We start from the raw sequence: 20,434 nt of genomic DNA, 5'->3' as shown, positions 1-20,434 counted from the left end.
ACCGGTAAATCTATTTCTCGTAGTCCGTAGTGGATGCTGGGGACTCGGTAAGGACCATGGGGAATAGACGGGCTCCGCAGGAGACTGGGCACTCTAAAGAAAGATTTAGTACTACCTGGTGTGCACTGGCTCCTCCCTCATTGCCCCTCCTCCAGACCTCAGTTAAGGAAACTGTGCCCGGAAGAGCTGACATTACAAGGAAAGGATTTTGGAATCCAGGGTAAGACTCATACCAGCCACACCAATCACACCGTATAACTCGTGATAAACTTACCCAGTTAACAGTATGAACAACAAACAAGCATCACTCAACTGATGCCACATAACATAACCCTTTAGTAAGCAATAACTATATACAAGTATTGCAGAAAGTCCGCACTTGGGACGGGCGCCCAGCATCCACTACGGACTACGAGAAATAGATTTACCGGTGAGTAAAATCTTATTTTCTCTAACGTCCTAGTGGATGCTGGGGACTCCGTAAGGACCATGGGGATTATACCAAAGCTCCCAAACGGGCGGGAGAGTGCGGATGACTCTGCAGCACCGAATGGGCAAACTCAAGGTCCTCCTCAGCCAGGGTATCAAACTTGTAGAACTTTGCAAATGTGTTTGAACCCGACCAAGTAGCAGCTCGGCAAAGCTGTAATGCCGAGACCCCTCGGGCAGCCGCCCAAGAAGAGCCCACCTTTCTCGTGGAATGGGCTTTCACTGATTTTGGATGCGGCAACCCTGCTGAATCGTGCCACAGATCCAGCGAGCAATAGTTTGCTTTGAAGCAGGAGCACCCAGCTTGTTGGATGCATACAGGACAAACAGCGAGTCAGTCTTCCTGACTCCAGCCGTTCTGGTCACATAAATCTTCAAAGCCCGGACTACGGCAAGCAACTTGGAATCCTCCAAGTCACCAGTAGCCGCAGGCACCACAATAGGTTGGTTCAAATGAAATGATACCACCTTTGGCAGAAATTGCAGACGAGTCCGCAATTCTGCCCTATCCATATGGAAAACCAGATAGGGGCTTTTACATGACAAAGCCGCCAATTCTGACACACGCCTAGCCGAAGCTAAGGCCAACAGCATGACCACTTTCCACGCGAGATACTTTAGCTCCACGGTCTTAAGTGGCTCACACCAGTGGGATTTCAGGAAACTCAACACCACGTTAAGATCCCAAGGTGCCACTGGTGGCACAAAAGGGGGCTGAATATGCAGCACTCCCTTAACAAACGTCTGAACCTCAGGCAGTGAAGCCAGTTCTTTTTGGAAGAAAATGGATAGGCCGAAATCTGGACCTTTATGGACCCTAATTTTAGGCCCATAGTCACTCCTGACTGTAGGAAGTGCAGGAATCGACCCAGCTGGAATTCCTCTGTAGGGGCCTTCCTGGCCTCACACCAAGCAACATATTTTCGCCATATACGGTGATAATGCTTTGCTGTCACATCCTTCCCAGCCTTTATCAGCGTAGGAATAACTTCATCCGGAATGCCTTTTTCCGCTAGGATCCGATGTTCAACCGCCATGCCGTCAAACGCAGCCGCGGTAAGTCTTGGAACAGACAGGGCCCTTGTTGTAACAGGTCCTGTCTGAGAGGCAGAGGCCACGGGTCCTCTGTGAGCATTTCTTGCAATTCCGGGTACCAAGTCCTTCTTGGCCAATCCGGAACAATGAGTATTGTTCTCACTCCTCTTTTTCTTACAATTCTCAGCACTTTTGGTATGAGAAGAAGAGGAGGAAACACATAGACCGACTGGAACACCCACGGCGTTACTAGTGCGTCCACAGCTATCGCCTGAGGGTCCCTTGACCTGGCGCAATATCTTTTTAGCTTTTTTGTTGAGACGGGACGCCATCATGTCCACCTGTGGCAGTTCCCATCGATTTGCAATCTGCGTGAAGACTTCTTGATGAAGTCCCCACTCTCCCGGGTGGAGGTCGTGCCTGCTGAGGAAGTCTGCTTCCCAGTTGTCCACTCCCGGAATGAACACTGCTGACAGTGCTAGTACGTGATTCTCCGCCCAACGAAGAATCCTGGTGGCTTCTGCAATTGCCACCCTGCTTCTTGTGCCGCCCTGGCGGTTTACATGGGCAACTGCCGTTATGTTGTCTGACTGAATCAGCACTGGTGGGTTTCGAAGAAGAGGCTCCGCTTGACTCAGGGCGTTGTATACGGCCCTTAGTTCCAGGATATTGATGTGCAGACAAGTCTCCTGACTTGACCACAGCACCTGGAAGTTTCTGCCTTGAGTGACTGCCCCCCATCCTCGGAGGCTTGCATCCGTGGTCACCAGGACCCAGTCCTGTATGCCGAACCTGCGGCCCTCGAGGAGGTGAGCACTTTGCAGCCACCACAGAAGAGACACCCTGGCCCTGGGGGACAGGGTGATCAGCCGATGCATCTGAAGATGCGATCCGGACCACTTGTCCAACAGATACCACTGAAAGATCCTCGCATGGAACCTGCCGAAGGGAATGGCTTCGTATGACGCCACCATCTTTCCCAGGACACGCGTGCAGTGATGCACCGATACCTGTTTTGGTTTTAGGAGGCCTCTGACCAGAGTCACGAGCTCCTGAGCCTTCTCCTCCGGGAGAAACACCCTTTTCTGGTTTGTGTCCAGAATCATGCCCAGGAAGGGCAGACGCGTCGTAGGAATCAGCTGCGACTTTGGAATATTCAGAATCCAGCCGTGCTGTTGCAACACTTCCTGAGAGTGCTACGCTGATCAGCAACCGCTCCCTGGACCTCGCCTTTATGAGGAGATCGTCCAAGTATGGTATAATCGTAACCCCTTGCTTCCGAAGGAGCACCATCATTTCCGCCATCACCTTGGTAAATATTCTCGGTGCCGTGGACAGACCTAACGGCAACGTCTGGAATTGGTAATGACAGTCCTGTACCACAAACCTGAGGTACTCCTGATGAGGTGGATAAATGGGGACATGCAAGTACGCATCCTTGATGTCCAGAGACACCATAAAATCCCCCTCTTCCAGGCTTGCAATGACCGCTCTGAGCGATTCCATTTTGAACTTGAATCTTTTCAGATAAATGTTCAGGGCTTTTAAATTCAATATGGGTCTGACCGAACTGTCCGGTTTCGGTACCACAAACATTGTGGAATAGTATCCTCTTCCTTGTTGAAGGAGGGGAACCTTTACCACCACCTGCTGGAGATATAACTTGTGAATTGCCGCTAACACTACTTCCCTTTCTATGGGGGAAGCTGGCAGGGCCGATTTGAGGTAACGGTGAGGGGGCATCACTTCGAATTCCAGCTGTATCCCCGAGACACAATCTGTATAGCCCAGGGATCCACCTGTGAGCGGGTTCACTACGGCTGGCCGGCGGTCGGGCTCCCGGCGACCAGCATACCGGCGCCGGGAGCCCGACCGCCGGCTTACCGACAGTGTGGCGAGCGCAAATGAGCCCCTTGCGGGCTCGCTGCGCTCGCCACGCTACGGGCACGGTGGCGCGCCACACTATTTTATTCTCCCTCTATGGGGGTCGTGGACCCCCACGAGGGAAAATAAGTGTCGGTATGCCGGCTGTCGGGCTCCCGGCGCCGGTATACTGAGCGCCGGGAGCCCGACCGCCGGTATACAGAAGACCACCCCTGTGAGCGAACCCACTGGTGGCTGAAATTTCGGAGAAGCGCCCCCACCGCTCCTGTGGAGCCCCAGCGTCATGCGGTGGATTTAGTGGAAGCCGGGGAGGACTTCTGTTCCTGGGAACTAGCTGTGTTGTGCAGCTTCTTTCCTCTACCCCTACCTCTGGCCAGAAAGGACGCACCTCTGACCTTCTTGCTTCTCTGTGATCGAAAGGACTGTATTTGGTAATACGGTGCTTTCTTAGGCTGTGAGGGAATATATGGCAAAAAGTTTGACTTCCCAGCCGTAGCTGTGGAAACTAGGTCAGAGAGACCGTCCCCAAACAATTCCTCACCCTTGTAAGGTAACACCTCCATGTGCTTTTTGGAGTCGGCATCACCTGTCCATTGCCGAGTCCACAGGACCCTTCTGGCAGAAATTGACATTGCATTTATTCTAGAGCCCAGTAGGCAAATGTCCCTCTGGGCATCCCTCATATATAGGACAGCGTCTTTTATATGCCCCAGGGTCAGTAAAATGGTATCCTTGTCTAAGATATCCATTTCCTCAGACAGATTATCTGTCCATGCTGTTACAGCACTACACATCCAGGCCGACGCAATAGCCGGCCTCAGTATAGTACCTGAGTGTGCATAAACAGACTTCAGGATACTTTCCTGCTTCCTATCTGCAGGATCCTTTAGGGCGGCCGTATCCTGTGACGGCAGGGCCACCTTTTTAGATAAGCGTGTCAGAGCTTTATCTAACCTAGGGGAGGATTCCCAGCGCATCCTGTCCGTTGGCGGGAAAGGGTACGCCATAAGTAACCTTTTGGAAATCACTTTCTTATCGGGGGAATCCCATGCTTTTTCACATAATTCATTTAACTCATGTGAAGGGGGAAAAGTCACCTCTTGCTTTTTCTCCCCATACATATATACCCTTTTGTCAGGGACAGGGCTTTCCTCCGGTATGTGCAATACATCCTTCATTGCTATAATCAAGTATCGGATGGCTTTAGTCATTTTAGGCTGCAACTTTGCCTCATCGTCATCGACACTGGAGTCAGAATCCGTGTCGACATCTGTGTCAACCAACTGGGATAGTGGGCGCTTTTGAGACCCTGACTGTCTCTGAGCTGCAGAATCAGACACGGGTTGAGACCCTGACTGGTTATCCAACCTTTTATGCAAGGAGCTTACATTATCATTTAACACCTTCCACATATACATCCAATCAGGTGTCGGCGCCGTCGGCGGCACCACAGTCACTTGCACTGTTTCTGCCTCACGTAACCGTCCTCGTCAAACATGTCGACACAAACGTACCGACACACCACACACACACAGGGAATGCTCTAATTGAGGACAGGACCCCACAAGGCCTTTTGGGGAGACAGAGAGAGAGTATGCCAGCACACACCCCAGCGCTATATAACCCAGGGATTACACAGTAACTTAGTGTTTACCCAGTAGCTGCTGTTTATGATAATTTTGCGCCTAAATTTATGTGCCCCCCCTCTCTTTTTACCCTTTTTCTACCTTGATACTGCAGGGGAGAGCCTGGGGAGCTTCCTCTCAGCGGAGCTGTTAAGAGAAAATGGCGCTGGTTAGTGCTGAGGAAGAAGGCCCCGCCCCCTCAGCGGCGGGCTTCAGTCCCGGGTCTGTGTAATAAAATGGCGGGGGCTCGTACATATATACAGTGCCCAGCAGTATATATGTGTCTTTTTGCCAAGAGGTATCCTAATTGCTGCCCAGGGCGCCCCCCTGCGCCCTGCACCCTACAGTGACCGGAGTGTGTGGGTAGTGTGGGCGCAATGGCGCACAGCTGCAGTGATGTGCGCTACCTCATGTGAAGACAGGAGTCTTCTGCCGCCGATTTCGATGTCTTCTTGCTTCTGCCGGCTTCTGACTTCTGGCTCTGCGAGGGGGACGGCGGCGCGGCTCCGGGAACGGACGACAAGGTCAGGTCCTGTGTTCGATCCCTCTGGAGCTAATGGTGTCCAGTAGCCTAAGAAGCGCAACCTAGCCGCAGTTAGTAGGTTTGCTTCTCTCCCCTCAGTCCCACGTAGCAGAGAGTCTGTTGCCAGCAGAAGCTCTCTGAAAATAAAAAAACCTAACTAAAATACTTTCTTATTAGCAAGCTCAGGAGAGCTCACTAAAAGCACCCAGCTCTGGCCGGGCACAGATTCTAACTGAGGTCTGGAGGAGGGGCATAGAGGGAGGAGCCAGTGCACACCAGGTAGTACTAAATCTTTCTTTAGAGTGCCCAGTCTCCTGCGGAGCCCGTCTATTCCCCATGGTCCTTACAGAGTCCCCAGCATCCACTAGGACGTTAGAGAAAACAACATGTAAACCTTATCTTCTTTACTCATTTAGATTTATTTAAAAGTACATTCAACCAGCTTTTAAACACGTGTTAACTAAACAGAACATTCTTTATCTCAATTTTGGGATCCGGTCTCTAGGTCGACAGTAACTAGGTCAACCACTACTGGTCGACAGGGTCTCTAGGTCGACATGTTCCAGGCCGACAGGTCAAAAGGTCGACATGAGTTCTTCACAAATTTTTTATTTTTTTTAACCTTTTCATACTTACGATCCACGCGGACTACAATTGGGAGCGGCAACCTGTGCCGAGCGCAGCGGTAGCGGAACGAGGCACCTTGCCCGAAGAGCGAGGGGCCACGGTGCACTAATTGGGGTTCCCGGTCACTCTACGAAGAAAACTACACAAAAAAAACCATTAAAAACTCATGTCTACCTTTTGACCTGTCGACCTAGTAACTGTCGACCAATAGTGGTCGACCTAGACACTGTCGACCTAGTTACTATCTACCTTCCATACCACACCCCTTTATTTTAGAGTAAATGCATTTGGAAATGCAAATGTAATCACATACGTGCATCTCAGATCATTGCTAGGGGGTGGAATTGTTTTCTACACGAAAAGTCCAGCTTTTGGGCGCCCAAACTGCAGTTACAGCAGCAAGCGCAATAGTTTAGCCACCCGGAGCATTTGGGAGCGACAAGTTATAGGTGCCCCCAGCATTCGCGTCCATCGAGGAACCAATGACTTACAGGCTCGCAAAAAATAATTGAATTTCCTCCCTAATGTTAGATGCGCTCAGCACACATTAAACACATAGGGCGGAATTTAAATGTTGCCACCCCCACCCCATGCTGGCCAGCTGAAGTGTGCGAAGTGACCCGTTTGGGCGCCCAAATGGCACTTTTCATGCATCGCACCCAGCACTTTGGTCGGGTTTACCCACCTTATGTGGCTAAACCCGGCCTGTGCGCGATAATAAAAATAAATATATATCTATATTGAATATTGCCCTGACGTCTTGTCACTTTAGACCGGAGATCAGGCATGATAAACAATTGAATCACTCCCATGGTGTTAAAGGCCAAGGTTTAGTAACATTTACAGTAATTTAAATTGTTAAAATTAAAAATAAACTGCGACAATAAAAGGGTGGAAAAGTTGGTAATATGGTGGAGAGGATTGAGGCTTGGATAAACAGCATGGCCTAGTGAATGTACAACCGCTGACAGAGGCAACCATTATTTTGCTTAGCGTAGGGAAGGATATTGCATATTAATGACTAACTAGTGTCATACGCCATGCTGCATATAATGCATTGTGTCAATGCCTAATGGCAGACATGTAGCAGATTAATGACTTCTATTACATGATAATGCCACAGCCAGAGAAGAAGGACGTTATATACTGTACATATATGTACAGTATGCAGGACGTTATATACTGTACATATATGTACAGTATGCATGCACCAAATAGGATTTATTTGCTTATGGTGCGAATCATCTCCCCTCCTCTCATGAGAACGGCCCTCCAAATCCTTTGTTTTCATAAGTGCATTAGAATGGACTACATGGGTGCCAATTCAATTGTTTTATCCCGCAGCTACCACTAGGAGGTGCAAACTGAAGAAATCCAATTATTGCTCTGTTTAGATGCCCAGTAGCCACGGGGATGACATTTCTTCTTGCAGCCTCCAGAGGTGCGAAAAGAACTGTGCGCACTTTGGGTGTCTGAACGGGACTTTAGATGGGTTTAGCTGTTTTACGAGGCTAAAACCTGTCTGTTTGGGCGTTACATGCGAAATATGTATGTGCGCCAAAACAACAACTGAATTGTGACAATTGTTTGGGCATCTGAACAGTCCCGTTTAAGTGCCGAAAACAACTGAATTGGCCCAAGTATGTCTAATTATATGTATGCCCTGTCTTTCCCACTGTACGGACCTGTAGAGCACCCTGTCGCCTTCCAATAATCTCTGATGTATCCTGACCTCTAGATGGGCACCTTCTATCAGTCAATAACGGTCAGCAGGTACAAACAAGTGATTTATTAGTGCAGTTTTGATTGTGTTTACACACCAGAATGCAGGAACTTTGTAGACGTTGTGTGATGTGCCGGAATGCTTCTCTGGCATTTTCGCCCATTGCCATTAAAATCAGCAAAATCATGGAAAGCATATTTAAATACTGTTGAGTGCCTTCCGGATATTTTATTAACAAATCTCATGCTAAAGTGAGAAATCTTGCTTTATTCAAAATAATCCATGCATAGTATCCATACACACTCACAATACATGTTCTGTATATTCTAAACAGCAATCATTTACACCAGAAGGTTTGTGAGAGTTCACGACACAATAGGTCACCCAAGTTATCGTCTCCAAAATACATCCAACAGCTTGAGAGGTAAAAGAACACGGCCCGTGACCAGCACAAGGTAAGGACTACAGATAGAGAAGATTAAAAAAAAAAAAAAGGAGCAGCTACCTATTGCCACAGGCAAGAAAAATAGTTGCTTAAGCTATAGGTTAGGTTACTAAATAAAGGAAATTATAGGTGGGGATGTGTCAAGTTAAAAATCCCTCACCCTTAGGGTTAAGCAGCAGCCTACACCTTGGGTGTGGACAATATTCTGATTACACCTAGACACAAGCAGAATCCTGCTGGCAAAAATACATTAGCTCATCAACTTTGCAGTTTGTTTTAGAATTATTTTCAGCACAAAACAAATTGTATGAACTGATCCCATAGGAATAGCAAAGAAAACAGAACATGTGATATTTAGGCAGTTATATAACACTCTGAATACTGTCCAAACTTGAGAACTAGAGATGTAAAATACATAGATAAAATTATTGTAGCAGGGATTTGCTCAGTGTCTCAACCTGTCCCACGAAACCTAAGTAAGGATAAGTCATTACCTAGTTATTTTCATTTTCCAATGCTGTACACAGGCTGTAACCTTGGTTAACCTCATAATAGTGTCAAATACATGACCAGTGTTTAATACAAACACACATTTTACATTCAGACATGTACATACATTTAACAAACACACACATACTGTATATAATAAAAACAAAATATATATATATATATATATATATATATATATATATATATATATATATATATATAGAGAGAGAGAGAGAGAGAGAGAATTTATACATACATAAACCACCTAAGCACATACATACCCTGCACATTATGTAATATTTATGCTGAACCCTTAGTTAGGACTTGACTTTCGTTGGGGCAAATGACGTATCGTATCCTAGCAGCAACTGGGTTATTCCACACCAAATCAACACAGGTTCCAGACTGGCCATTTCAGATTGAAATGAAATTTGGTATAATAAATGCTGCCATGGGTGTTAAGGTAAACCCCCAAATCTTAGGATAATAAGTACAACGGTTTTGAAGTTATATGCGTTTAAAGCTGCAATTGTTTCACCAAAAATTTGGATAAATATGAAAATCAAAAAAAATTTTTTTTTTTTCTTCTCAAAAAGCCAATTTTTAAAATATTTTTTGGGGGGGGGGACCACAACAACAAAATTGTTCACACTGTTGTAAATAAGTCCTCAAAGTTTTATTTTGGAATCATGATCGGATTCACCTGCTGTAAGGGTTTTCATTTTTGAGTGATTCACGAACATTGTATTTTAAAAAATCAAGAAACAAAATGATTTCCAGCGCATCACAATCTGAGACGGTCAGTTAGAAACCTGTGTTGATTTAGTGTGGAATAGCCCAACTTGCTATTGTGGCAAGACCGTAATTGGCCGATGTGTGTGCAGCCGGGCATCGTGCCTATACCAGCGGCACTTCCCACAGAACTAATTTCCCTATTACTGTTTATTGCAAACCACAGCTACTGCATCTATTTTATTTTCAATGTGGAACTTTACCAATCCAATTGTTATTTTATGATTCAATACACGGTTACTAGAATTTGTATTTCAGACTAGTAAATGCTGCCCGCTGCTTCACCCATAATGCTTTGTTGCCCCGAGAGTGGTGCCATAGGGTAAAATACTTATGGAATTGCTCTTTCCTCTGGACCAATGCTATAAGCACTCATTTACTCCTTGTATAATATATAAAAAGAAGATAGACTGGCAGCAATGCACATTATGGAACAGATACTATCATAAAGAATGCCGACCACCACACTATCCTTTATTCTTTCCTTTTTAACCAGCTTTTTATTTTATGGGGAGATTTTATCTTCACAACTGTATCCAAAAAACAGTTTCCCCTAATAACATAGTGCAACCAAAAACTGCAATGATCTACAATAAATGAATGCCAAAAAAGGTAAAAGGAACCTAAAAAGAACTAGCAATGTATAATAATTAGGTAAAAGTTGCTTAAAACCATACCAGCGTAAAATGCAGAAAGCCCCTTTAAAATAGGTTAAAAAAAAAGAATATTTACCAGCTTATCTTTTATTCGTTCTCCATGAATAAGAAAGTCACTTCTCCCGCAGCCCTCAGGGTAAACTTTGGAGACTCCAACCCGACTGATTCCACCGCCTTCATGTGGTAACCAACCCCCGCTGGAGTCATCCCTGCTCATAACCACAGCCTTCACACGCACTATGTAGTTGTCACTAAAGGAAAAAAGACAGGAAAAATACAATTAAAATAAGATCTGAACATCATAATGTAGAATATACAGTACATAGCTGTACACTAAAGAACTTCAAATGTCCATAATTCAAGGCACCGGAATCATCTGCGCGCAAAAGGGTTTCTCAGGAGATATATAGACACGAGTGACACGAAATAGGCGCCCAAAGGCGCTGACCCATCAGTATTAATAGCAAAAAATTGTTGCAGTGTCACTGTGTCTGTATAACCCCTAAATATATCCAAGTAACAATCCAATTGTAATAGTCACGGTTGTTATCAATCACATCCCGGAATCTACGTCCTAGGCATTATAATGGGAAGTCTACTGGTGTTATTCAATTGTTGCTCAGATAAGACGCTCATTAGCATTTGACGCGGCTGACAGCTCCGGGTTTAGCTGTGCAAGGCAACTAAACCCATCTAAAGTTCCTATTTTTGCATCTAAAAGTCCGTGTTTGGGCGTCCAAACTACGGACTTTAAGCAGATTTTTTACTCACACCTCTGAGGGCTGCGAGAGAAAAAAAAGTGTGAGCTGCGGGTAATGGGTGAGCAACACTTGAGAAGCTCTGACAGACGTCCATTCTTATGGAATTTCAGCAGAGGGGAGCATGCAACATCGGAATCCGCCCCATGGCATCTTTAGGGTGCAACCACAAGCAATTCCTGGAAATCTAGAGGTAAAACTAATCTGTTTTCTATATATATTTGTAAATTAATATCTCTTTAGCTATTACATTTCACAGATTTCATTATTTCATGAGTATTTCATAACTCATTTCATCAATGTAGTTAACCTCCATACCTTAAAGATAGACAGCCAGATGTACTAAGCTTGAAAAGTGATAAATATCACTGTGATAAAGCACCAGCCAATCGGCTCCTAACTGTCATTTTTCAAACACAGCCTGTGACATGGCAGTTAGGAGCCGATTGGCTGGTGCTTTATCACAGTGATATTTATCACTTTTCAAGCTTAGTACATCTGGCCCAGAGAGAGAAAAAAAATCAGTTAAGAATGTTTTAGCCAAGTGGTTAACGTCCAGGATTGAGTATATCCATTCCTGGCTGCCAATGACTTAATTAGTACCCTCAGTCAATTTGATTTAACCATCGTTGAGGAACCATGGATATACTAAAAACATCCTATCGGTTCATGTTTTGAGGACCACGTTTGGGAACCTCTGGACTTAAGACTATAGCCTCTGAACTATACTATACATCAATGGCTCTTAAAATCTGTCCTCAGGACCCCACAATTCACATTTTCCAGGTCACCCAGCAGGTGCACAGGTGTATATATTACTCACTGACATTTGAAAAGACCCTCAGGTAAAGGCAATTATTTCTGTGAGGAGACCAGGAAAACATGAACGGTCTGGAATCTTGAGGACAGAGACTGCCACCCTATGCTATAAACAAGCTTTCCTGCTTTATTATGCACGCCTAAGGAAAAAAAGTATTTGCGGATAAGGCTTCATAAATAGAGACAACCACGAAAAACATATTAGCAGATGACTAAATCTGGTCATGAATACTTACCCCACAGCCAGCCACCATATTTTTCTATCATGTACATACAATGCAGTCACTGCATTAAGCATTCTTTTACTTTGTACATAACACTACCCATTTAGAATGACAGGAAATTAAGGATTACAGAAAACCAAAGGAGTTTTGTAAAAGCAGCTGCTTAACAACATTGCCGAAGGCGTGCTAAGAAATGTCACCCTGCCTGACAGCGTTACAGAGCCGCACGAAACATACCAACGGCATAATAGTAAGTACATTACTGCTGCAGATGACTGAGGAGATCACAAAGCCACACAGGAGACTCGTCCTTTCAGTTCTCCAAACGCCACAGCAACAAACATATAAATAGGTTGTGCAATAGCCACAAGGGTAAAATGCTAAACACTAGATACAATGCAAATTAAACAAATAACCACCAAATGTAAATACAGCCATGTGTAAGTATATCCTATCATCTTGAATTGTGTTTCTCTCTTTCTAAGAGGATTGCTCTCTGGCTGAGCACAAGGGAAGTTTTCATAATTTGTCATAGGGCTTCTCATCTATAATGCGGCAACACACTACGCACCAATAAAATAACCTTTGTGCAAGAGAAACAGAGACTGCCATGACATGGCTGAGCCCTAGGAGCAAGGACTTAGGGAGAAACAGAGACTGCCATGACATGGCTGAGCCCTGGGAGCAAGGACTTAGGGAGAAACAGAGACTGCCATAATTTGTCATAGGGCTTCTCATCTATAATGCGGCAACACACTACGCACCAATAAAATAACCTTTGTGCAAGAGAAACAGAGACTGCCATGACATGGCTGAGCCCTAGGAGCAAGGACTTAGGGAGAAACAGAGACTGCCATGACATGGCTGAGCCCTGGGAGCAAGGACTTAGGGAGAAACAGAGACTGCCATGACATGGCTGAGCCCTGGGAGCAAGGACTTAGGGAGAAACAGAGACTGCCATGACATGGCTGAGCCCTGGGAGCAAGGACTTAGGGAGAAACAGAGACGGCCATGACATGGCTGAGCCCTGGGAGCAAGGACTTAGGGAGAAACAGAGACTGCCATGACATGGCTGTGCCCACTTAGGGAGAAACCGAGACTGCCATGACATGGCTGAGCCTTGGGAGCAAGGACTAAAGGCCCATACACACTGGGTGATTTTGAGCTGAAAGTAGCTCACTATTGGTGTTTTGAGCTGCTTTCAGCTCAAAGCCGCCCAGTGTGTATGCAGTGCCGTTTCTTGCGGCGGGCGAGCCGTGCAACCGAGCGCTTTCAAACCCCCTCCCCTCTCCTCCCGAGTGCCCAGCTCGGGGGGGGGGGGGGGATTCGCGGAATGATGTGTTTGCGTCGTGACGTCACGACGCAATCACGTCATTCCGCGAAACCCCGCCCCCCGAGCTGGGCACTCGGGAGGAGGGAGAAGGGGGAGCCAAGCCGGCCAGCACTGCGCAGATGAGGGAGAGGCGGCTGAAGAGCGGGAATAACCGCATCAAATGTAAGTCAGCCCCTCTCCCTCCCCCCCACCACCACCTGCCGTACTGTGTAAAATAGGGTCACCTGTCTGCCGGAATGTGTAAAATGGGGACACTTGCCTGCCGGAATGTGTAAAATGGGGACACCTGTCTGCCGGAATGTGTAAAATGGGGACACCTGTCTGCCGGAATGTGTAAAATGGGGACACTTGCCTGCCATGCTGTGTAAAATGGGGTCACCTGTCTGCCGGAATGTGTAAAATGGGGACACTTGCCTGCCGGAATGTGTAAAATGGGGACACTTGCCTGCCGGAATGTGTAAAATGGGGACACCTGTCTGCCGGAATGTGTAAAATGGGGACACTTTCCTGCCGCAATGTGTAAAATGGGGACACTATCCTGCCGCAATGTGTAAAATGGGGACACTATCCTGCCGCAATGTGTAAAATGGGGACACTTTCCTGCCGCAATGTGTAAAATGGGGACACTTGCCTGCCGCAATGTGTAAAATGGGGGCACGTGCCTGCCGCAATGTGTAAAATGGGGGCACGTGCCTGCCGCAATGTGTAAAATGGGGCCACTTGCCTGTTGTACTGTGTAAAATGGGGACACGTGCCTACCGCAATGTGTAAAAATAAGATTTTACTTACCGGTAAATCTATTTCTCGTAGTCCGTAGAGGATGCTGGGACTCCGTAAGGACCATGGGGAATAGACGGGCTCCGCAGGAGATAGGGCACTTTAAGAAAGCTTTGGACTCTGGGTGTGCACTGGCTCCTCCCTCTATGCCCCTCCTCCAGACCTCAGTTAGGGAAACTGTGCCCAGAGGAGATGGACAGTACGAGGAAGGATTTTTGTAAATCTAAGGGCGAGATCCATACCAGCCACACCAATCACACCGTATAACTTGTGATAAACTTACCTAGTTAACAGTATGAACAACATAGCCACGGTTCCACCGAAAAACTATAACATAACCCTTATGTAAGCAATGACTATATACAAGTCTTGCAGAAGAAGTCCGCAAATGGGACGGGCGCCCAGCATCCTCTACGGACTACGAGAAATAGATTTACCGGTAAGTAAAATCTTATTTTCTCTAACGTCCTTGAGGATGCTGGGACTCCGTAAGGACCATGGGGATTATACCAAAGCTCCCAAACGGGCGGGAGAGTGCGGATGACTCAGCAGCACCGATTGAGCAAACAGGAGGTCCTCCTCAGCCAGGGTATCAAACTTATAGAACTTTGCAATGGTGTTTGTCCCCGACCAAGTAGCTGCTCGGCACAACTGTTATGCCGAGAACCCTCGGGCAGCCGCCCAAGAAGAGCCCACTTTCCTAGTGGAGTGGGCCTTAACCGATTTCGGTAACGGCAATCCTGCCGTAGAATGCGCCTGCTGAATCGTGTTACAGATCCAGCGAGCAATAGTCTGCTTTGAAGCAGGAGCACCAACCTTGTTGGCCGCATACAGAACGAACAAAGCTTCAGTCTTCCTGATTCTAGCCGTTCTGGTCACATAAATCTTCAAAGCCCTGACTACATCCAGGGACTCGGAATCATCCAAGTCCCGTGTAGCCACAGGCACGACAATAGGTTGGTTCACATGAAAAGATGAGACCACTTTTGGCAGAAAGTGAGGGCGAGTCCTCAACTCTGCCCTATCCACGTGAAAAACCAAGTATGGGCTTTTATGTGACAAAGCCGCCAATTCGGAAACACGTCTTGCCGAAGCGAACGCCAACAACATGACCACTTTCCACGTGAGGTATTTCAACTCCACAGTTTTGAGTGGTTCAAACCAAGGTGACTTGAGGAAACGTAACACCACGTTAAGATCCCAAGGCGCCACCGGAGGCACAAAGGGAGGCTGAATATGCAGCACTCCCTTCACAAAAGGTCTGTACTTCAGGAATAGAGGCCAATTCTCTTTGAAAGAAAATGGATAAGGCCGAAATCTGGACCTTTATGGACCCTAATTTTAGGCCCAAAGTCACTCCTGTTTGAAGGAAGTGAAGTAGACGGCCCAAATGAAACTCCTCCGTAGGAGCAGCTCTGGCCTCACACCAAGAAACATATTTCCGCCATATACGGTGATAATGTTTTAACGTCACATCTTTCCTAGCCTTGATCAGGGTAGGAATGACTTCCTTCGGAATCCTTTTTTCCGCTAGGATCCGGCGTTCAACCGCCATGCCGTCAAACGCAGCCGCGGTAAGTCTTGGAACAGACAGGGCACCTGCCGCAGCAGGTCCTGCCTTAGAGGAAGAGGCCACGGATCCCCTGCGAGCAACTCTTGCAGCTTCGGGTACCAAGTCCTTCGTGGCCAATCCGGAACAATGAGTATTGTTCTGACCCTGCTTCTTCGTATTATTCTCAACACCTTGGGTATGAGAGGAAGAGGAGGAAACACATAGACCGATCTGAACACCCAAGGTGTCACCAGAGCGTCTACCGCTACCGCATGAGGGTCCCTTGACCTGGCGCACAGTCAGACAATGTAACGACAGTGGCCTACATAAACCGACAAGGCGGAACGAAGAGAAGAGCTGCAATGTCAGAGGTAACAAGAATCATCGTCTGGGCGGAAAGACACGCGATGGCGCGGTCAGCAATCTTCATTCCGGGAGTGGACATCTGGGAAGCAGACTTCCTCAGCAGACACGATCTCCATTCGGGGGAGTGGGGCCTACACCGCGAGGTGGTGTCAAGTCTTTGGGGCGTACCTTAAAAAGACATGACGGCCTCAACAAGAAGCTTCGGAGGTATTGTTCCAGGTTGAGGGACCCACAGGCAGTGGCGGTGGACGCCCTGGTAACTCCGTGGGTGTTCAAGTCAGTGTATGCGTTACCTCCACTTCCACTCATCCCAAGGATTCTCAAAATGATCAAAACAACAAGTGTTCAGGTGATCCTCATTGCTCCACACTGGCCAAGAAGGGCTTGGTACGTGGATCTTCTGGAGTTACTGCTAGAAGGTCCAAGGCCTCTTGCTCTTCGAGAGGACCTTCTGCAACAGGGGCCGTTCGCTCATCAAGACTTACCACAGCTACGTTTGATGGCATGGGAGGTTGAACGCCAGATCTTGGCTCGGAAAGGCATTCCGAACAAAGTTATTCCTAACCTGATACAGGCTAGGAAAGGAGTAATGTCAAACATTACCATCAAATTTGGAAAAAGTACGTGTCTTGGTGTGAATCCAAGAAGCTTCCTACAGTGGAGTTTCAACTTGGATGGTTTCTCCTCTTCCTGCAAGCAGGGGTGGATGTGGGACTGCGCCTGGGCTCCATAAAAGTCCAGATTTCGGCCTTGTCCATTTTCTTCTAGAAACAATTGGCTGCCCTCCCTGAGGTTCAGACTTTCTTGAAAGGGGTTCTGCACATCCAGCCTCCCTTTGTTCTTCCTACGGCACCTTGGGATCTTAACGTGGTACTGCAGTTCCTGCAATCGGATTGGTTCGAGCCTTTACAGGAGGATGAGGTCAAGTTTCTTACTTGGAAGACTGTCACACTGTTGGCATTGGCATCTGCTAGACGTATGTCGGAATTGTGGGCATTGTCCTACAAGAGTCCCAACTTGATTTTTCATGAAGATAGAGCTGAACTCAGGACACGTCAGCAATTTCTTTCAAAGGTTGTGTCAGCTTTTCATATCAACCAACCTATTGTGGTGCCAGTGGCTACTAACTCCTCAATTAGGTCAAAGTCCTTGGATGTTGTGAGGGCTTTGAAGATTTATGTGAAGAGAACTTCTCGTCACAGAAAGTCAAACACTCTGTTTGTCCTTTATGATCCCAACAAGATTGGGTGTCCTCCTTCTAAGCAGACGATTTCTCGATGGATCAGGTGTACTATCCAACATGCATATTCTACGGCAGGCTTGCCGTGTCCAAAATCTGTTAAGGCCACTCTACTCGTAAAGTGGGTTCTTCCTGGGCAGCTGCTCGGGGTGTCTCGGCTTTACAGCTTTGGCGAGCAGCTACTTGGTCAGGGTCGAACACGTTTGGTAAGTTCTACAAGTTCGATACTTTGGCCTCTGAGGACCTTAAGTTTGGTCAATCGGTTCTGCAGGAGCCTCCGCGCTCTCCCTACCGTACTGTGAGCTTTGGTACATCTCCATGGTACTAATGTGGACCCCAGCACCTAGGACGTAAGAGAAAATAGGATTTTAATTACCTACCGGTAAATCCTTTTCTCGTAGTCCGTAGTGGATGCTGGGTGCCCGCCCAGCGCTTCATTTTCCTGCAGTTGTTACTTGGTTCAGTACTGCCTTGTTCCTTGGTTAAGTACTGCATTGTTACGTGGTTAAGTAATGTTGTTCAGCCATTGCTGACTTGATTCAAGCTGGTTGGCTTGGTTTTCTGTTATGTGTGAGCTGGTGTGATTCTCACCACTATCTGTGTATTTCCTTCTCTCGAAGTATGTCCGTCTCCTCGGGCACAGTTTCTAGACTGAGTCTGGTAGGAGGGGCATAGAGGGGGGAGCCAGCCCATACTATTAAACTCTTAAAGTGCCTATGGCTCCCAAGGGACCCGTCTATACCCCATGGTACTAATGTGGACCCCAGCATCATCTACGGACTAAGAGAAAAGGATTTACCGTAATTAAAATCCTATTTTCTGTTTGATTTCAGTATATTGAAGAGTGGTTAGGGAGAACACGCTTTCTACAGCACCTTTGATTAACGCTTTTCCACACTCACTGGATTGTACCACTGGTTGTCACATTGCTGGGCTGTCTCAGCGGGCAGCCTTCCTCCTCAGGGCCTAGTCCAGAGAAAATCCTATTTTTATTGCCAGAAAACAACAAACATGGCAAACATGAAAAAGGGCACAGCCTACTAAAAACTGCACACTTTTATAGCTCATTTGTTTATATTATATGCATTGCTTAATCGGGTGGTATTCATGTGACCGCCGGTCAGCTGACCGACAGTCATATGACCTCTTCCACCAGCCCGACGGGACTATTTCCACTCGTGGGTGTCCACGACACCCATAGAGTGGGAATAGAACCCGTGGCGACCGCAGGTCGCCACCGAGCCCGCAGCGTGGCGAGCCCACAAGGGGCTTGCTGCACTCGCCCCTCCCCGCCGGGATCCTGGCGTCGGTACTACACCCGCTTAATCATTGCTGAATAATCTTTATTTCAAGCCGATATAAAAAGTCTATGGGGCCCGATTCATTTGTGGTGCGTACCGCCTGCAGGCCATCTGAAGGAATGGGCATGTACCTATTCAATTGTTGCTTCAATCGACGCCCACTAGCACATTTTTTCGGGAGGTGCAAAAAACAAAAAGTGTTAAAAAGTCTGTAGTTTGGGCACCCAAACCTGGACTTTGGACGCCCATTCATGCTTTTTAGACGGGTTTAGCCGCGCAAAGGAGCCGACCGGTGCCTTAACTGGCAATTTGTATCTGATTGGAGCAACAATTAAATAGACGTCCATTGCTAAAGACGCCCACCAGGGGGCACAAAAACAATTGAATCAGCCCCTATGGATATAAAAGTGATAATTTTTATAGATCATAGGTCTTCTACCTGCAGCCCTCCAGCTACTGTGGAACTGCACATACCAGCATGCCCGGACACAGTTTTGCTATTAAGGCATGCTAAATCTGAGCAGGGCATGCTGGGATGTGTAGTTCCACAACATCTGGGAGGGCCACATGTTGAAGACCCATGTTATAAATACTAGTTACACCGGCCGGGTACACCAGTTTTGCTTTCAAACCCAAAAGGCATATATCCATGAATAGGAAACCGTAAGTGCTAGTGGTAGCCCTGTATTTCATAGTAACATATTTTCTGAGGTTGAACAAAAAAGACAAATTTGTCCATCGAGTTCAACCTGTTAGTGGTCTACACTGAAATATATTTAAGACTAATTTTAACTGTGGTGAATGGTTTAGCCGTAAACTAAAATACTCCGTTTTTTATTACTATAGTACATAATTTACCCACCATAACCCTGTATATCCTTATCCATTAGGACAGGGGTGTCAAACTCAAATTCATCGGGGGCCGCATCAGCAGTTTGGTCCCCATCAAAGGGCCGGTTGTATCTGTAGGTCTATGTGTCCACTCTTTATTATCATAAATTAATGTCACTGCATTCAATTATTACTGTTTTTTGTAATAATGTAAGTAATAACTAGCTCTGAAAGCAGAAACATAGTCAGAATAATGACAAGTAGATATTCAAATGTACAATTATTGTACAATGTATTGAAAAATGTTTTTTGGTAACAAACATTAATTTTTTTTTAAACATACAAATATTGCCAAACACTGTTTATTAAACATATGGAAAACACAAGGCCATGTGCCCCCTTTTATAGTGCCCAGCCATCTGCCCCCTTTTATAGTGCCCAGCCATCTGCCCCCTTTTATAGTGCCCAGCCATCTGCCCCCTTTTATAGTGCCCAGCCATCTGCCCCCTTTTATAGTGCCCAGCCATGTGCCCCCTTTTATAGTGCCCAGCCATCTGCCCCCTTTTATAGTGCCCAGCCATCTGCCCCCTTTTATAGTGCCCAGCCATCTGCCCCCTCCATTTACTTTACTTACCTTTTACTTCTTTCTTTCTTTTACTTCTTTCTTCTTGCTCCTCTCCGCGGCGTCCGCGCGCTCCTCTGATCCCTGGAAATGTCGGGCGGACGTCACGTGATGACGTCACGTCCGACACCCAGGGAGCAGTGCGGGGCAAGAAGAAGTCGGGCCAGGTCCCGGAAGGTAAGGCACGGAGTAAATTCATTGAAAAAAAAAAGGGGAGGCTGCAAGGCTGGCGGCGGCACCGCGGGCCATCAGACGAGGTCTGGCGGGCCGGATTTGGCCCGCGGGCCTTGTGTTTGACACCCCTGCATTAGGAATTTATCCAG

The 20,434-nt window shown here is 46.8% G+C and overlaps 1 protein-coding gene across 1 annotated transcript in view; it reads right to left on the bottom strand.

Moving 5' to 3' along the window:
• Positions 1-20,434, bottom strand: part of SPRED2 (sprouty related EVH1 domain containing 2) — a 172,429-nt gene that overhangs the window by 47,697 nt on the left and 104,298 nt on the right. Inside the window, exon 2 of the mRNA XM_063918414.1 lies at positions 10,365-10,539. Coding sequence (XP_063774484.1) covers positions 10,365-10,539 — 175 coding nt within the window. The remainder of the gene's footprint in view (positions 1-10,364; positions 10,540-20,434) is intronic.

This window comes from Pseudophryne corroboree, chromosome 4 (genome assembly GCF_028390025.1).
Source record: "Pseudophryne corroboree isolate aPseCor3 chromosome 4, aPseCor3.hap2, whole genome shotgun sequence".
NCBI lineage: Eukaryota > Metazoa > Chordata > Amphibia > Anura > Myobatrachidae > Pseudophryne > Pseudophryne corroboree.
The sequence above is the reverse complement of the archived record's forward strand: the minus strand, read 5'-3'. Positions and strand labels throughout refer to the sequence as shown.